Source organism: Mugil cephalus, chromosome 11 (assembly GCF_022458985.1).
Source record: "Mugil cephalus isolate CIBA_MC_2020 chromosome 11, CIBA_Mcephalus_1.1, whole genome shotgun sequence".
NCBI lineage: Eukaryota > Metazoa > Chordata > Actinopteri > Mugiliformes > Mugilidae > Mugil > Mugil cephalus.
In genome coordinates this window covers 7,927,631-7,945,669 of record NC_061780.1, presented here as the reverse complement: position 1 = coordinate 7,945,669, position 18,039 = coordinate 7,927,631, and the positions used below count along the sequence as shown (strand labels likewise).

General features: G+C 41.8%; 4 protein-coding genes across 6 annotated transcripts; 2 read left to right on the top strand and 2 right to left on the bottom strand.

The window, feature by feature from the left end:
* Positions 1-67: 67 nt before the first annotated feature.
* Positions 68-3,834, top strand: rcvrn2 (recoverin 2). Of its 2 annotated transcripts, XM_047599707.1 has the most exons (4): positions 68-226; positions 325-879; positions 2,741-2,852; positions 3,296-3,834. In XM_047599707.1, exons 2-4 carry the CDS (start codon positions 499-501, stop codon positions 3,382-3,384), a joined length of 582 nt encoding a protein of 193 aa, XP_047455663.1. In that variant the 5' UTR covers positions 68-226; positions 325-498; the 3' UTR covers positions 3,385-3,834. The 2 variants fall into 2 exon arrangements, with proteins under 2 accessions (XP_047455663.1, XP_047455664.1); XM_047599708.1 differs by lacking the exon at positions 68-226 and having other exon boundaries at positions 233-879.
* Positions 3,835-3,836: 2 nt separating this feature from the next.
* On the bottom strand, positions 3,837-10,505 carry si:ch211-149k23.9 (germ cell-specific gene 1-like protein). The gene is made up of 7 exons (XM_047599705.1): positions 10,176-10,505; positions 8,023-9,231; positions 6,079-6,261; positions 5,920-5,967; positions 5,669-5,821; positions 5,432-5,543; positions 3,837-5,323 (listed from the first exon to the last, which is right to left on the bottom strand). The coding sequence occupies exons 2-7, from the start codon at positions 8,216-8,218 to the stop codon at positions 4,951-4,953; spliced, it is 1,065 nt and encodes a 354-aa protein (XP_047455661.1). The 5' UTR covers positions 8,219-9,231; positions 10,176-10,505; the 3' UTR covers positions 3,837-4,950.
* Positions 10,506-10,871: 366 nt separating this feature from the next.
* On the bottom strand, positions 10,872-15,035 carry atg12 (ATG12 autophagy related 12 homolog (S. cerevisiae)). Its single transcript, XM_047599874.1, has 4 exons — positions 14,877-15,035; positions 12,613-12,749; positions 12,450-12,512; positions 10,872-11,066 (listed from the first exon to the last, which is right to left on the bottom strand). Exons 1-4 carry the CDS (start codon positions 14,968-14,970, stop codon positions 11,007-11,009), a joined length of 354 nt encoding a protein of 117 aa, XP_047455830.1. The 5' UTR covers positions 14,971-15,035; the 3' UTR covers positions 10,872-11,006.
* A 13-nt stretch (positions 15,036-15,048) lies between these two features.
* isoc2 (isochorismatase domain containing 2) lies at positions 15,049-17,875 on the top strand. 2 transcript variants are annotated; one of them, XM_047599871.1, is made up of 7 exons: positions 15,049-15,187; positions 15,366-15,472; positions 15,852-15,976; positions 16,060-16,272; positions 17,173-17,243; positions 17,348-17,465; positions 17,712-17,875. In XM_047599871.1, coding segments are annotated over exons 2-7 (594 nt in total). In that variant the 5' UTR covers positions 15,049-15,187; positions 15,366-15,471; the 3' UTR covers positions 17,778-17,875. The 2 variants fall into 2 exon arrangements, with proteins under 2 accessions (XP_047455827.1, XP_047455828.1); XM_047599872.1 differs by lacking the exon at positions 15,049-15,187 and adding an exon at positions 15,235-15,334 and having other exon boundaries at positions 15,416-15,472.
* The last annotated feature ends 164 nt before the right edge of the window (positions 17,876-18,039 follow it).

Here is an 18,039-nt window from a genome sequence, read left to right as displayed (position 1 = left end):
ATCATTTAATAGAAGGAACAACTGAACACTGTCATACACTATAGACTCACAGATACAGGAAACTGGGATCTGGGGGGTCAGTTTAGTCAAACGCTCATCCACCTTAAATCCCGCATTAACAGAATTAACGCAGTCATCTACTTGAGGAGTGTGTTTCCCCCGACCCTCCTTATCTCTTCCTGTCTTACCGTCGAGACAGACACTCCGGCATCGTCTGCCAACATAGGTAAGGGTTTGACCGTCGAGAGCTTTGCTGAGCTGTTGTTTAGAATTTCAAATTTCACGAGTGGATTATGTCACATTTCTAAATCACATTTCTTTTAGGCTTCTCATTTGCCTTTAACATCAAAAGAAGAAGACATCAAGCCAGGGAGCACAATTACATTTTGGGAAAAAGAAGAGAGTCTTTGGCAGAGGAGAAGAAAACCTCCGAAGGGCTCAGGTGGCAAATACTTGCCAGGGAGTTTGACAGAATTAAGACACTGAAGAGCAACTACCATGGGAAATAGCACCAGTAGCGCACTATCCAAGGAGATCCTGGAGGACCTGAAGCTCACCACCAAGTTCACCGAGAATGAAATCAGTCAGTGGTACGAGAACTTTCAGAAGCAGTGTCCAACGGGACGTATTACACCAGAGGAGTTTGAGGAGATCTACACCCGCTTCTTCCCTGACAGCGATGCCAAGAGCTACGCACGGCATGTGTTCCGCTCCTTTGACACCAACGACGACGGCACTTTGGACTTCAAGGAGTACATCATTGCTCTGCACATGACCTCCACTGGGAAGACAACCAGAAAGCTGGAGTGGGCTTTCTCTCTGTTTGATGTGGACAAGAACGGATACATCAACAAGACAGAAGTGACGGAGATCTGCCAGGTAAAGGCTGAATCATGTGCTACTAATGAAATGATGACAAAGAAGAAGTTAACTGTTCAAGCTTTTGAACTGCTATTTGAACCGTGGTCTTTTCAGAAACAGATTAATCTCATCCCAACGTTTTATTCACGTCTGAAGCGCCGCCTGTGACAGTTTTCACTCGAGAGAGACAGAAAATCTGTTCTTTGACCATAATTATTAGTGATGTAAATGAATACTGAGGACTAACGTTGCTCGTGGTCCTAAGGGAAAGCTTTTCATCTGCAACGGAAGGAAAATATCAAAAGGATTAACTGACATAAAGCAATCCAACACACCAGCTTTAAATCTTTGAGGTTTTGATGGCAGGTGTTGGTTTAACTCAGTGGAACGGCATGTTTGAGGCCACAGCTTGTGGAGTTACTGAATAACATTATTGCTTTGACTGCCTCCTGTCTGTAAAGTCTAACCATCACCGTCAGGGTATGCACGTCCTAATTAACAGCCCTATTAGCCCTTCTATTTGAGCCTGAAACTCCTGATAATCTGTGATTATAGGTTTAGCTCTCAGACAATATAACTAGTCCTACTCGGGTATGTCAAGGCTAGCAGAGGGTCCACTGGTCATCCTGAGTTTAATCCATGTTTCTTTTACCCCCGACACTGACATTTAGACCATATACTATAATAATAATACATTTCAGACATTGTTTTCGTACACTAAAAAACGAAATATGATTATTGTTGTAAAGTTTCCTGTTTTTTGTTTTAAGACAAATGATACAGCATTGTAAGAGGTTTAGACAGATCAGCTGAGAATCCAGCTGGCATAGTAATGGGATTTAATTTCTGGCCAACTGGCCTGAGTCCATAAGCATCATGTTTACAATCACTGCATAACAGTTGAATTTTAAAGCCATAATGGCAATGCAGAGGCATACAACAACACAAAAGTCTGCAAAATAGCAGGCAGGAGGCAGACATAAAACAACCTTCCTTACAACCTTTTTTATATATTTTTTTTTGACTTAATCTAAAGAATGGATGTGCTGTATATGGATTTGAGGCCATTCATGAGAAATCATGAGGAATCATGAGGAAATTTAATGCACAAATAGACAAGTACACTAGAGCAATGGTGTAGACTGTTAAATAAAGGGTTTAAACAGGGTCAGGTATACAGCAGACACTTGACTGTGTATGGTATAATTACTTATAAGTGGCTACCTCCTCACTACCTCGTTATCCATCTACATGCTCACAGTCTGAACTATGCAGACCACAAGACCAGAGGGGCAAGATGGAGGGAGAATCCAGGGAGAAAAGAGATGACATCTTGGTGTTTGGCCTGTGGCCTGAGTCTTGGCACTAATCCATGTTAATCTAGGTGTCTTAAATGTTGGAGATGAGTGCTTCCACTCTAACTGGGACACACACTTAAAGACCTGAACCTAAAGTGCACAGTCACTTAGCCATTTACAATCCGCTGGATTTCAATAGTCTGCGTTTAATGGTCAGTCTTTCTAGGACTGCTCTCATAGCTGCACTCACTTCACTTTGCATGTGAGAATTCTTGATTTAAGTGCAGGCCACTTGGTTTGGTTATATCCACCCACAGTGCTCAGTGACTAATGACAGTAATTGGGACAAACGATAGAAGACCGCTTTAGTTTCTTGACTGTCAGTGTCAGGTTGTTTTGGTTCAGTAGCTTGTCAACCACGTGGATGCTCAAGGATCTAATTAACTTAAGAAGGCAATGAGCTTACTCATCCGTCATACAGGTTACTTCCTTACTTATTGGCTTGTGCACATTTGTTTTATGTGCTGTGAGGATGTTCAGAGAAATGATGCAGTATTATCTCATACCCAACCCCCTCTCAGGCCATATTTAAGCTGATCCCCAAGGAGGAGCAGCGCAAGCTACCAGAGGATGAGAACACACCCGAGAAGAGAGCCAACAAGCTGTGGGCTTACTTTGAAAAGAAAGACAATGGTAAGCGTCCTCACATGAGCACATACATTGTCCCCGTGCTGTGTATCGTGTACGATGTTGGAGGGAGATTAAATCAGTTTAAGCTCTTTCTAACTTTCTTCAGCAGATGCTCGGATATCCTGTAGGGAAGATTACATTTTACAATAAGCTGTTTGGATTAACAATAATACAAACAATAAATCCACCTGAAGGGAACATGCACACTTAGGGCATCACTTGAGTCATGCAAGCTTTATTATGTTACTGCCAACTGCTGGCCGTGAAACCTTAAGTGACACTGCCGTTGCATGCGACCGTCACCCACCCACACAGACGATAAGATCGGATTTCTTAGATGAGATACAAAGTTCATACTCAGGCTCGTGTTTACCACTTAGATCTCTTCTATGATTTTTTTTTTCTCCTCACTTGGACATTTCTTCATCTTTCTTTTTCCCTCACAGAGCGACTGGCTGAAGGAGAGTTCATCAAAGGAGTGATTGAAAATGAGAATGCGATGCGTCTTATCCACTATCAACCAATGTCACAATAAAGTAACTCCTGTTTATACGCGTCTTACCTCTGTCCTTTCCTTTAAACTTCTATTTTGCCCTCTTCCCTCTCGGTGTATATATTCATTCATGCAGTGTCTTTATTGTAATCAAGTTCTCGGTTAAGTTTTTCGCTTTCTTTGTTTTTCCGTTTGTTCATTAATTTTTATCAAATACAGGCCGTTAGAGGCAAACATAGCAAAGTAGCAATACATACACAGCCAAAACTATTTATAGTGACTGTATAAATATATGTATATTGTTCCACTGTTAACCTTTACATGGCTCAAATAAAAATTCATCTACAGAGAAACGTAATGATCGTTTTAAAAGTATGAAACATGCTAGCTTGTTATGTTTTTTTTTACATAATTCGAAATGTCTTAATTAGGGTTGTAGCTCTCGAGTGTTGTACTTCGTTCAATGTACAATAAAGTATAAGTTTTCTCATACATCTGTGGTTTGGAAATCAATTTATTTGCCTTTCCCCAGAGTACAATAAATACTTCATTGACCTAGAAACAAACTGCACATCATAATGAAAGATGCTGACAAAAATGGAGCTCCAGGTTATAGGTTTTCAGCTGTTTTAATCCCAGACAGCAAATCCAGGATTATTTGAAAAGTACAGATATTTGAAGTAAACGTAGTTACATTTATTTTGCTTTCCAAATGACTGTCTCTGCAAATGAACGTGAAACACACTAAATAATAAAAAAAAAGCTTTACACAAATTCGTAAGTCGTTTGTTTCCCTGAAAGTGTGTTGTCTCCTTGACGCAGGTGTTGCAGCGTGTGCACGCGCTCTACAGTTTTTTTGCGCGTCGGCGCTTCCTTCTGACTGCCATCCTGACCCCCCACAACCTGCTGCTCTCCTTCCACTCCATTCTCACTTCATTCCTCCTTCTTTCCGTCCAACTCGGGATTACTGGTTTACACATAATCTTCTGTTCAACATCAGAGAGCAGACTTTTCAAAATCTCTGTAATCTCTCTATCTCTATGGGTCTGTCTGCGCATCTCCATGGACAAACCCGCTCGCTGGAGCCGTTGGTGTACAGTACGTGCAGTGCATCTAAATTCTGTGGCCGCTAAACCTTTGCCACCAGTGAGGAAAGACCTTGAAAAGCGAAACATGTTGAATGAATCCCACTCAGGAAGATGAGGTTATATAACAAGCTGGGTGGTTTCTCAGGGAAAGAAATAGCCATCTCAACAAACTGATCGCTGAGAAGATGGGTTTCCTGATAAATTGCAACTTCACATAATATATAGTAGAAACATTTGTATCCTTTTACATACAGATATGTGTGTTTACTTTCTCACCATGAGGCACTGAGAAATACCCAGAAAACATGCCAGCTTGCATGTGAGTGTACATATGTCATAGTCCTGACACAATGATAAGTGCTGAGCCTTCAACCCTCTTCATTCCTACACCGCTGGACATCAAGGTGTAGGACAAGAAGAAACAGGATCTGTTCGCTCACATTGACCTTCTCCAGATGCGTAACAGTGTCTCTCCTGTTCAGTTTCTCAGAGCTTTTAGTCAGTGAGTGCTGCGGATCCACTAACAAGGGGAATCCACTCGGTCCATGGCCTCGTCCATCTCATCCATCTCTCTCTCACAGTCCTCACAGCCCTCCGGCCCGCAGCCTCCCACTAAAACCAGCGTCGGCACATCCCCATTTCCCACTCCAACCACGCTTCCATTCGGGGCCCACGCCACGTCAATCATGCCGTCCGGGCACTGCAACAGGCCACTGACGGAGTAAAGCCCGCCCCCTGGGACGACCTCATCGTAGGACGGGGCGTGGGTGGCGGCTCTCGCTTCCTCCAGGCGCAGTCTCTGTTTGCGGCGAAGCTCGATGATAGTCTTCGTGTAGGAGTTGAGGGTGACCACAGCCGCCCCCATGCAGCAACTGAAGGACACCCAGGCAAGGCTGGGAACAGACAGTTCAGATCAGCTATGAGATAAGATAAACACACGTCTAGAGTAGTGTTTGTACTTAAATCTGAAAAGAGCACTTACGCACTCAACCGACACTTACGCAAATGACCACCCGTAGTCCCAGGACTGAGGCCTCCAGTCTTTGGGCCCCACAATGACTGTCATCTGAAATACTGTGGTGTACATCATATGCGCCACCATCCCAAGAAGACCTGTAACAGACGAAACAGTCCAAACCATGAAACTCAGGTGGGCAAGAATGAGCTTTTGGAGAAGGAGATGGTTATAAAGTTTGCAAAAGAAATAATAATAAAATGTAAATGACATTGGGTCTCACCTGACAGGACGGTACAGATAGCTGCATAGGCATTGATTTTTAGTGAGTGCATCTCTTTATGAGAGCACAAGACTTCGAGCCACATCAGTAAGAAGCCCATGCCCAGCAGGCCGATGTATGTAAACTCAGAAATAACTGACAGCCAGAGTACACCTGCAACATGTGCAAACACAATAAAAAATTTTTACGCTTTCCTGAAAGGACCATTCACTTAATGATAAAATGTACACATTACATCAGGAGCGGCATACCTTGGGTTTCCCCTGGAGTTAGATCTATAAAGCTGCGACATTTCTCCCCTGTGGAACAACACAGACGAACACGGAAAGCTTAAACAACAGTTTATATGAGTATCCAGACGCCGGCTAATATCGTGACCAGGCGCAAGTGTGACTTTCGCACGGCCTCACCATCATTGTGTTTCTCACAGCTTTCCCAGAAGCCCGTGTGAAAGTATCTAAAAGCAAACTTGTCTTCCCCCGTCTCCCAGATGTAGTGAACGGCATTGGCCAGCTGCCTTTGCCTGATCTTGGCCAGCTCGTCTCTCCTGGCTGGAGACAGTGTGCGGTTGTAGGGGTTCTGAGTGGGACTCTCTGCGTGAGAGGAGAAGATGACAATGAGCAAAGCATCCTTGGGTCTTATTTTGGCACCTGTTTATTCCTACTTTGATTCATGGAGCTAGTGAACATAAGCAGGCACTCATACATTCGATAAACAAACCCCTGCATAATCACACTGACATTCACGGGAAATCTAACTTTTGCAGACAGACATGCATAGTCACAGAGCGTGGGAGGAAACCTGCATTCAAAGGATCCATATCATGCAAACGCTAAACAAACAAATCTTCCACTGAGGCACCAGCACTGATGACCGATTCACTGAGGACCAATCAAAAATACAGTAGAGGCAAGTATCAACAAGCAGATGCACGAAGGCTCGCCAACAACGTGATTCTCCAAGAGGCCAGTTTGGATTTAAAGACAATAAAGTGTATTAACAGAGATGTAATAGGGGTTTAATTAAGAGGTAAAAGTTGAGTGTCAGAAACACAAAGGAAATAGGTGAAAACATCTGCAAGTCTGTTCAAAAGTAACATGCAGCCTCCGTGTTTTGCAGTCACTCGCGGCCTCGTCGGTGTGCACCTTGTCATGCCATGTGTGTTTGTGCATCAGGGTGAATTATGAAAAGTGGATCTTTCTGTACAAGGTTGTGCATGTAGCGATAAAAGTTGATTTCTTTATGAAGCGGTTAATCTCAGCGTGGATTAAACATATCTACTGAGAAAGTAATTTCGCCTCCCCTGTACGTGTGAATGAATCTTTGGGAGCGACGCCTCACACCCCACAGATGAATACTAAGCTATAATTTTGTTCCCTGCAGAACAAAAAAAAGATTAAAAAAAATAAAATACCAAAACCGAGGACAATCACTTCCAAGCAGGGGGAGAAGCTTGTTGGCAGTCGGATTACAACTGTACACGTGTGTTACACACGTATCCAGTACTGGAAACGTACTCTTTTATGTTTTTTTTTAAAGGTGTCAAATGGAAAAAGTCAAAGAAAACCCTGAGAAAAAGGTGGAAGTTTGCCAGATCTCTGCAGATTTTTCAGGCATGCGTAAATTCTGCAAATATATGATTTCACTTTTCCCGTCACTGGCTTTGAGAATTAGCAGGTAGGACACTGCAATGAAATAAAATCCAGGTGTTGTTTTGTTCGTTATTTTTTACAGGAGAGCTGGGAGGCATCTTGTCCGTTAAAATGTTTCAACGTTCAAATTACCACCGGCTATTCTCCTGCCAAGGATTCATCACGACTGTTGATCAAAGACAGAACGATTTGAGGAGCTGTTGCCGCTGCTGTTAAAAAACAAACTGTGACATGCCCGCAAACGTGCTGCGACAGACGTTGGGATTAGTCACAAGAGAACTGGTTATTTTCCTTTGAGAGGCTTTACATTTTAGCAAACAGCGAGGGGCCGTGGAGGTGTCAAGGAGCTTCACGTCCCACCAGCAAGTTAAACGCTGCACCAACTTTTGAGATACGTGGGGTTGAAGCAACGCTGTGCTTCTTCTCACCGTGACATTGAATGCTGCATAATGCACCAGCTTCATGTGCTTTATAACATGTTGTCATAAAATATTGAACTTTAACTTTTTTGCAAAGATTTACAGACACGTCTTGGGTCACTTTTAGGATCACACCTAAAGCTGGTGGTTGTTAGATGTCTCTTTATTTGTGAGGAAAGTGCACAAATGATCTGTTAACACACAAGACATTAAGGAAGCTGCTTGCACTAAGCATTAAAAGGTTGCGCAAAGCACCTGTAAGACATCGGGGGCATTTCCTTACCTGTGGTGTAGGGCTCGCTGTTGTTCTGGCCACAGTTCTTCATTTTGACAGGCGACAGGCACAGGGGCTTGACCACCTTGTGGGTGCCCTCACACCAGTAGGAGGTGCAGAGAGCCAGGATGGAGAGGGCCAGAGCCAGACTGGTCAAGGTCAGGGAGAGCAGGGAGCGAGAGCGACGGGACAAGCTCTCCAGCATGGCCACACGGGACAGGAGGGAGGCACGAGGGAGAGAGAGAGAGAGGAGAGGAGAGGGCAGGTGAGGCAGGGAGGACAAGGAAGAGGGAGAACACAGAGGGGCAGGGGGAACGGGCAGAGTCACAGATGGGGCCGAGCGTCTGGGGCAGATGCTTGGGGACGGCTTTAAGAGGTGAGGAGGTGCCAGGTTTTAATAGAGAGCAAAGATATATGTGATGTAACAATGGGTACAGAAGGCACGACGCAGCTGACGAAGCGATACTTCAAAGTCAGCGTGATTGAAAAGGGGGCGAGGTGGGGGGGAGGGAGGGAGGATGAGATGCTCTGGAGTTGATGCACGTGGGAAAGGATGGATGGAACCAAACAAATGAACGACGGGGGATTTAGGTGGGCAACGTGGGCACGGCGGATGAGGAGAGTCGGTGCGTAAGGACAGGGTACTGAAGGACAGATTCAATGTGACATCCTGCTATTGATTCCTGTGGGAGCTGAAATGATCATGCATCCCCTGAATGCAGCACTTCTGACCCTTCTACAGTATTAGACCAATTAAAAATACTACAACCTACTATTAAAAGGTGTAACTCTACAGAGGAGGTAAAGTAACATCCTTAAACTGATGAGTTCTTGAATGTGGAACACAAAGGCTAAAACTAAGGTGTCCATACGAAAAAACCTAAAATCTAACTTGCTCCATCTTTTATAATGGTCGTGTGTCTTTTCCTGCGACTCAGTCCTATTTGTGTGCCCATAGATTAATTAACACACTCAGCCGGAAATAATGTTACGAACCTCTCAGCTGGACTTTGAATGGAGCAAAAACAATAGATTACTTTTTTTTTCTTTTCTTGATGAAATTATAGATAAGCCACAGATCTAAATGAAATTTTCACTAGTAATCCCAGGAAATCTGCTTTAATCTGTTTGTGTTAGGTGAATTTTAGTGTGAAGTGCGCTCCGACCATGCTGGTCTGGCTCGCTCTCATGCAATGCCCCCGTGTCACCGCACAGCCCCTGAAAAATAACACAACACACAAGGTAAACCTGGCGAACTTGGCACATTCACTCAACCCTGACCCCGGGAATACTGCTGATAATGAAAGAAATCATTTGGTTGAAGACCATGAACTATTACTTTATAGGTTAAAATAGTTAGTTATCAGCCAATATGTAGTTGTCTGAAAATGTTAAAGATGTTTAGATTCTAAACACCATCATGGAGGCGTCTGACTTGTCACAAATTTCTTCAGTAATGACTTAATAAAGTTAAGTAGTAAAGTGGTAAAAAGTGGGTAAAGTAGAAATCCAGACATATTTCCCATTTCACCACCACATTCCTCTAAACAGACAACACTTCAGGACAAAGAATATGCTTTGAGTGCACATGAATAAGTTGGGTTCAGGCTAATCTACTCAACGCTTTGATAAAGTTACCAGCATTGACATCAATAAAAACTTTTTACATTTCCTTATTTAACCTTCACATGCTGTTCATACTTAATGTCTTCACAGTTTGACCCGGGTCAGTTTTGACCCAGAACAATTACCAAATTAACAAATTTAAGTGTCTAAACAGCCTGTGTCACGTGACTAAATGTATGATTAATCCTATAGATGTTTCAGAGGGCAGCAGCGCGTATTTGCTGAATATAGAATAAGAGTCGGTTGCATAAATAAAGTCATTTAGTCTGTAAGTCAGAAATTTGTGAAAAAATTCCATTAACATTAATCCAAAACCAGTGCTTTCTATCTTATGATCGTCAGTCACAATAAAAGGAAATGAATCCTCACGTTCAAGTGGCTGCAACTGTTGTGTATTTGTTCTTGTAAAAGTAGCTTGTTATCATTAACATTTTAATGGTTATTACAGTAGCCGCTGATTCCTGTTCCGTTTATCAATTAAATCAATTAATCATCCAGCTTCACTCGTTTTAAATGAACATGTGGTAAGTACCTACCCAAGACCTTTCTCTTCTCCTCTGAGAGGAGAACCATGGTAAAGCCCTGTCTTCAGCTGTCACGTCTTGCCGCACTCTGAACCTACAATCCTCACTTATCTTAGCCTTGTTGAAGCGTCCTTTAATCAAAAAGCTCCTTAAGAACTTAGTAACTCCATCTTGAACAGACTGTCTGTCACTACCCTCTTCATCTTTTTCCCTCTGTACGCCACCGGCGTTCACCCTCCAGGATGAGCATCAGTGGGCCTTACCTCTCCAGCTGCATCGCTCCCTGTAATCCTCCTGGCCAATAGACAGATGGATGCAAACTGATGGAGCGAGTGAGCGTCTGTCTCCACGCTACTCCACCCTCTTTTCTGTCTTTCTTGGGAATTTGTCACAAACCCACCCTGAATCATGTAATCCCCTCTCAGTCCATCTGCTCATGTAGTGCCCCCTATCTTCATATCTTGGTCTTTTTCAGAGGGGGCATCTTCTTAACCTGACAGAACCTTCCTCGTTGGTTTAAGTACCAACGCATGACAGGTTTTAATTGACAGTTCATTACCACATTAGGAGGACAGAAATAAAAAAATAATACTGACCTACTAATTTGTATGAATTGACTCTGTGCAAGGCCAAACCCTGAGCCACTGCAAGTGTTTATTTTTGGGTGTAAAATGTGATGCCTAGAAAAACAGCACACAGAACTTTACATCATCATAATAATTTATTTACAGTGTATGTACAGAAAAACTGAAAGACAATAAATTGTGGAAAACAACATCGTGTCCATGTTTGTGAGGACGAATTTAAGGAGGAGCGGATGGAAACTTGAGATGCAGGCAGCAGTTAACCCCAGGCTTGAGATTTACAATAATGCAGAACCAGTTTGCCATCGCTGCCGAAACACTGAACGAGAGACAAAGACAGAAGAAAAGACAAGAAAAGAAAAGACTGTTCATTAAATGTTTACACAGAGATCTATCAGTGTAGTCCAAAGCTACACACAACTTCACACAACTATCACATTATCAGAGCCTAAATGAGACGGTTTGAATTGGACATTGATCTGTCACGTGTTCCAGTGCATTGACCAGCGTGAATTCTAGACTTTGAGGTCTTCACTATCACTTATCAAGGTATTAACAACAAGGATTTTGGCTCACGTCTCATGAAGATGTGAGCCCCCCCTGCTGGTCAAAGCCCCACATGACCTGTCCACCCATGTAGCCTCAACCTACAGGTACAAACCTGCCTGTGACTCACACTTGTAACTCAATATTTCATGAACGGTAAAGATATTATTTCAATAAGGTCAATAAGGTATATACAGATATCCTCTGTTTTTTAGAGTGTTCCAAATACCTCATATATTTATTCTTTTGAGGCAAAATTTTGAATAAATTCAAAATAACTGTTTTGAACTGTGAATATTGATAGGATTCGTATGGACATTATATGGATTTAAAAACTACTTGGTTGTGTTTCTTACAGTTATAGCATGGAGAAATGTATATAAATTACTGTTTGTCTTACACAAGATAAACTTCAGTTAAAATGTAAATTCCTTTATTGGGAGTTTCAAAACAACAAAAACACACTGAGTGTGAAGTGGGGATCGTGCGAGTCTTGAGCGGCATTGCAGATAAAATTTATCTGATGTGATGTAAGAGATGATGTATCACAGTTACTGTCAAAGATATGTCACTTCCTTCTAATGAAATAGCTGCCAGCAACGTTAGCTAACGTCATGGTAATGGCTAACTAATAATAATAAATCCTGCAACTTGTGGGTACTTCAGTTAACGTAATGAAGCTAATTCAAAAATGCAGTGTGGTCATTCATGATAAAAACATTAATGTTATATTACAACATTTCCATAGATCTGAATTTTTTTCTGTAAGTTATAGCAACTAGAGCACCTGATGGGCCAAAGACACCACTTAGAGGGAATGAAATGCACCATAAAATTATAGATTTGTCTGGGATTGAACATTGTTGGAAAAATCTGGTATAGTGTAAGTTTCTTTAGTGCAGTGCTGTATAGATATTTTTATTAGAAATATTGCATATTATACCTTTAAAATACAGGTTTTCTTTTTCTGTCTCTACATATACAGTAGTTCTGCTGTAAATCACATCTGGTGCTCTCACAGACTGCTGCCAATAATTAAAAAAGCAAAGGGAAAGTGACTTTTACTGATAAAGTGTTTAATTATTGGTGTATGTATGGCTGTACGTATGTTACACTAAGTGCAAGAACTAAGCATTAAATCTGTGCGTATACTCACATCAAAAAGGATCCCTACTTCTTGATCCGGTGAGGGGGCAAAAGACTGGTTAACATAGATGAACTGAGGAAAAAAACAGATGTAGATATATTTTAAATTTTTTTCTAATTATCTCCAAAACATTATTTAGATTAATAAGCCAGTAGAAAAAGTCCCTTCTTACCAGTTGTTCATTGGCATCAAATTTGAGGAAGCGAGAAATGAACTGAGCAAGAGAGTGCACTGTTCTCCCCCTTTCCATTGCCCACTTCCTTGTTTTCATTATTGGAGTGTCTCCCACTGCCTTCAACAGCACGTCAACTGTAAATTAAAAAAAGTGGAGAAAATAAAAGTGAAAGTGGACCCTGCACAGACTGGTCCGTGAAAAATCTATACTTGATCTGTTTAGTGGAAATTCTGTGCGCTTGTGCCTGTGAAACCCACTCACACACAACTGCAGTGGAAAAACAAAATGCTTTGCTTCCTCTAAAGCTTTAGAGGGAATATTTTATAACAAATGTTCTATGGGCTACATGAGTACAGGAATGTTATGCATTCCTTGGGGTTTTGAGTACTGAGTATTTGGACCAAACTCAACACAAGTCTAGAAACTCAATACTTTCATGTTTCCAGCACTTTGTTGGATGCACAAATCTGAAGACAAAAGCAAGTCCAACATAGAACTAGAAAGGTGGATTTAAGTTTACGCATTATGGAGTTTGTGGATTTATAGCAAGTTCTTGAATATTGTGTGTCAACAATATTCTTGTGGCCGCCCACAGAATGACTAATTTCTTCCCATGGACCAGTCAAGGTGAATTACAGTGACGGGGCATAACATTATGGCCACCTTTCTAATACTGTGTAGGTCTCCCTTCTGCCTCCAAAACAGTTGTGACTCATCAGAAAATGGACATGGGCCTTCTGAGAGTTTCCTGTGGTGTCTGGCAATACAGTGTTGTTAGCGGGGGCCTTTGGGTTGATCATCCCACAAATACTGGATCAGTCTGGGATCTAGGGAATTAGGAAGCTACATCAGCTCCTTGTGCTGTTTTTCATGTTTTTTTTTTAGCTGTTCCTAAAGTGTTTGTGTGTGTCTGTCTCTGCCATTATGTAGAGTCATTGCTACTTTTCTACAAGGTAAATACATACTCAAAGAAAAACTGTTAAATAACTCTACATATGTTTTATATTTTAGATTTAGAAGTAGCCACCCTTTGCTTTGTTGACAGCACGGCAAACACTTGGCCTTCTCTCAGTGAGCTTCATGATGATGTCACCTTAAATGGATTTCAGGTGTGCCTTTTTATTTGTGGAATGGGACCATCGGTTGCGTTCAGCAGAAGTCAGGTTGGTACACAGCTGACGGCCCTATTTCACAACTGTTTTGACAACTATGAATGTGTCGCTAAATGCAATTGTAAAAACCATGAAATGCAAAACTGGCTCACACGAGGACCGCCCACGGAAAGACCAAGAGCCACCTCTGCTGAGGATAAGTTCATCTGAGTCACCAGCCTCAGAAATCGCAGCACCTCAGATTAGAGCCAAGATAAATGCCACACAGAGTTGTAGTAGCAGACACATATCTACATTAGCTGTTCAGAGGAATCAGGTCTGTGTGACTGAACAGCTGCTAAGAAGCCACTATGAAGAAAAACAACAAGCAGAAGAGATTTGTTTGGGCCAAGAAACGGCTATTAGACCAGTGGAAATCTGGGCTTTGGACTTAGGAGTCCAAATTTGAGATAGTTTTCATGCTTTCGGCGTGAATCTACAATATAAATAGTCATGAAAATAAAGAAAAAGCATCAAATGACAAGATGCGTCCAAAGTTTTGACTGGTAGTGTATTTACTATATAACATTTTTGTTTAACTGTGTTCAGACAACCTGAAGTATTATGCTACATCATCTAATTTTAATATTAGTTTCAAACATTTTAACATACCTATAATAACTTTATTTGGCAAAACTACCCATATGTTTTTTTTTAATAATTGTGAAACTGAACGGTACTTTTAAAGTTAAATTTTGCAAACCTGTAAGCTAACTGTAGCTTGTTAGCTTAGCTTTAAAATATTATCCGTATGCAAGATATGTCGCTGCTATTAGCATGTCTGTAAATATATATTTGATAAATTATAGCAACAAACAGGCTATTGGTAAAACATGCGACCCCTAAAAGCAAACAGATAACATATTGCCTTAATATTTACTACCATTAGCTTCTGTATTGCCCCTAACCGGTAGTACCACTTGTTAAAAAGCTCCATGTTCATTGGCTACAGGGACAAAATCCATCCACCCTATTGGTCAAATCTACTGTCACTTGATGTTCACGTAACCAACCCGGAAGTGCTTGCTTTAGCATTAGCATGAGTGCTCCTAAACGAGTAACTGTAACTCGCCAGTGTCGTAGTCACTCCGACATTTTACGCTTTCTTACTTTTTTTCTTTTCTTCACTTATCGCCGAGTCGTCTGACGGTGGTTGGGGCTCCTCTTTTTGCGTTTCTGTTGGAGACTCTGCATTGTCAGACATCTTCAGATGACCAGACCACTCTGGGTTGGTTAGACTACGGTGCCCCGCCCACCTTGGTTGGTGAGACGATCCGTGACAAACAGTGGCTGTGATTGGTTTAAAGACACGTCAATTTTCACGACGTGTAATTCTATTGGACGGTGTGATTCAATGAGGGCGGAGTTTATCAGAGAAGGACTCGCTGTTGAACTTGTGTGCCTTATCAGCTCCATGCTAGGTTAGTTTATGTTTTGACATTGTAACATATTTGTTAACAAATTAATTTCTTCCAAACGAATTCGCAAATTTATTTAATATCCACTCATTATATAGTCGTTGTTCTATATTGAATGCATTCTTCCTTGTTCACTTGCAAGTAAAACAGGTAAATGTTCTGTTGGTTTCCAATTACGCAGGAGTTGTTACACGTGAAATTACACTTTAACCTGACAGTTAACTCTCCAAGATCTTGAGCCTGTCGCCCTTTGCTCCCGACCACATTTGGACTATAAAAGAAACAACAGTAAGTCGCATTTCTTATGATCTAGTTCGCTGAAGTGATCTTTCTGTTCTGTCGGTGCAGTTCATTTGTATTAGCTGCACTAGTTTGGTCTCATTGTTACACCAAGGAGAAATATTTCGTACAAGAAAGACATTCTCTTCCTTATTTCAGTATCCACAAATGCACCATTGTTTAAAAATACCTGGACGTTTATTTTTGTTCTCAGAGCTGTAGTTATTTTTCCAATTGATGATTAAAAATAATAGCAAGTGGCTATATTATAAATATAGTCAGTAATACACATTATATTACCATATATAACTCCAATACCGGTGCCAGGAAACACTGAGTGATCTATCTAAACTTGAAAAGTAATTTTTTGTGTTCCTCCATTGTGCAGTGGCGAAAATTGGCCGACTCTCAACCAAGGATGCAGTCCTCTTCCTGTGTGACATGCAGGAGAAGTTCAGACCCAACATCTTCCAGTTCACCAACATTGTCAGCAATGCGTCCAGATTGCTTCAGGTTGGTTTTAGTCGCCATCTCAGTGAGTTAAGCAATGAATGTAATGAACGGTGTAAATTAAACGAGTCTCCTCCTTCTTGTAGGCCAGTCGCGTTCTGGGCATCCCCTCTATTTTGACGGAGCAGTATCCTAAAGGCCTGGGACCCACTGTGCCAGAGCTGGGAGCAGGGGACCTGACAGCTCACGCTAAAACTTCATTTACCATGATGATAGAGGAGGTGGAGAAGCAGCTGGAGGCCCTGGGGAACCCAAAGCAAGCCATACTGTGTGGAATTGAAGCACACGCCTGTATTGCAGTAAGACGACATTGAGAATAACTGGGGTGTCTTTGCCTGCATATAATACAGATTCATTCACTATGTTACATGTCCAGCATCATGCTTCGATCTCCTGCTTTCCTGCAGGACTAAAAGATACACAGCAATGTCTTATTTATTCTTGCATTGAAAAATAATCAGTGGAGCTATTTTATTAGATATTAAAGACCACTATTAATACGATTTTAGTACACCTGGATACATGTGTTCACACTGTACCGAATCTACACACTGTTTTCTAGCTATTGCTGCAGAAATTTAGAAAAATATCAGCGTGAAGGAAGTCATAATGTTACAGGCATCATACTTTTATAAGTGTGGGTGGGTTGTGGAGGGACTTTAATTTGTTTCCTGCATGTAAACAAATGCATTAAAAATATGCAAATAAAAAATTAAAGGTGGAGTAAGCAATGCTAACCCAGAAGACTTTTTGGGCAAATTCTGTGAATATTCCCTCACTGTCTGCCAACTCTCCTTTCTGTGTATACGCTGAAAGTTATCTGGTGTTTACACACAGCTGTAGCTGTGTAAAAGGGAAACAAGCAAAATGGCTCCAATCGATAGCACATAGCAGTATTCCAACCAGACAGCAAAAGTGGGCGTTTGTTTTCATGCACAGGACAGTGAACAGGTAGAACAGTCAATCTGACACATACTAAACGTGCTGAACGCAACAGGTGGGAAGCATTTGTTTCACAGAGCCAGCGATATGGACACACATGTCATACTGTGTAAAAGGACAGAACAGAGCAGGAACGAGCTTCTCTGCCTGACTAAGCTGTCGTGTAGAGGGCGGTGGACATTATTAAGTGTTACAAACGATTTTCTTCTCGTTAATGAATGTATGAAAAAGGTCTCCTCCTTGCTTTTTTCGTTCAGTGTACAACTTTCGATCTGCTGGAGAAGGGGATGGAGGTCCATATTGTCGCTGATGCCGTCTCATCCAGAAGGTATCTGTGTATTCTATTGAGTTTTTTTTTTTTTTTGGATGATCCTAGTTATTCACTATGTGCTAATTATGTGTTGCTGTGAATATTTGTGTTTCCCTCCACAGCCAGACGGACCGTTTGTTTGCTCTGTCTCGGCTGAAGCAGAGCGGAGCTTTCCTCACCACCACGGAGGGCGTTCTGCTGCAGCTGGTTCAAGATGCCAAACACCCCAACTTCAAGGAGGTGCTCTCTACAGCTGCTTGCTGAGACTTTTGTCTGTTTACATGTGCATACGCCTTAAGAATGACATGTTGTCAGATACAGTACTTTAAATGAGTATATGAACTCTATTTCAATAAAAGAACCAAAAAATACACCATTTTAAAGAGTTCAGTGATGAACTTTTGCGACACGTCGTCCCATTTGCCTGTGTGAACAATCATTTCATGAGTACTAGTGGCTAATACATGTTGTACACTGTGCTTTCAGATCCAGAAGCTTCTGACCCACCCGTCCCCTGACACAGGCCTCCTGGCCTTCTTCAGCGCTCTGTAGAGAGATCGTCTGTCATTGCGTCCAACTGTACAGAAATCCAAAGCTACCAACCTGCTGTTAAAGTCTATAAAATAATAAAGCAATAATATCACTTCAAATTTGCATTTTGTGTTCATGTTCATGAATCAGAGCCTCGTGCCTTGCTTGACAGCGTGAGGTTTCAGGTGTGTTCCTCTGTGAGAGGAGCCCGGCCGGCCGTGAAAAGGCTGGTGGAAGACTGAAGAGGTGGGTCCAAGACATAGAGGCGGGTGCAAAGAGTGTT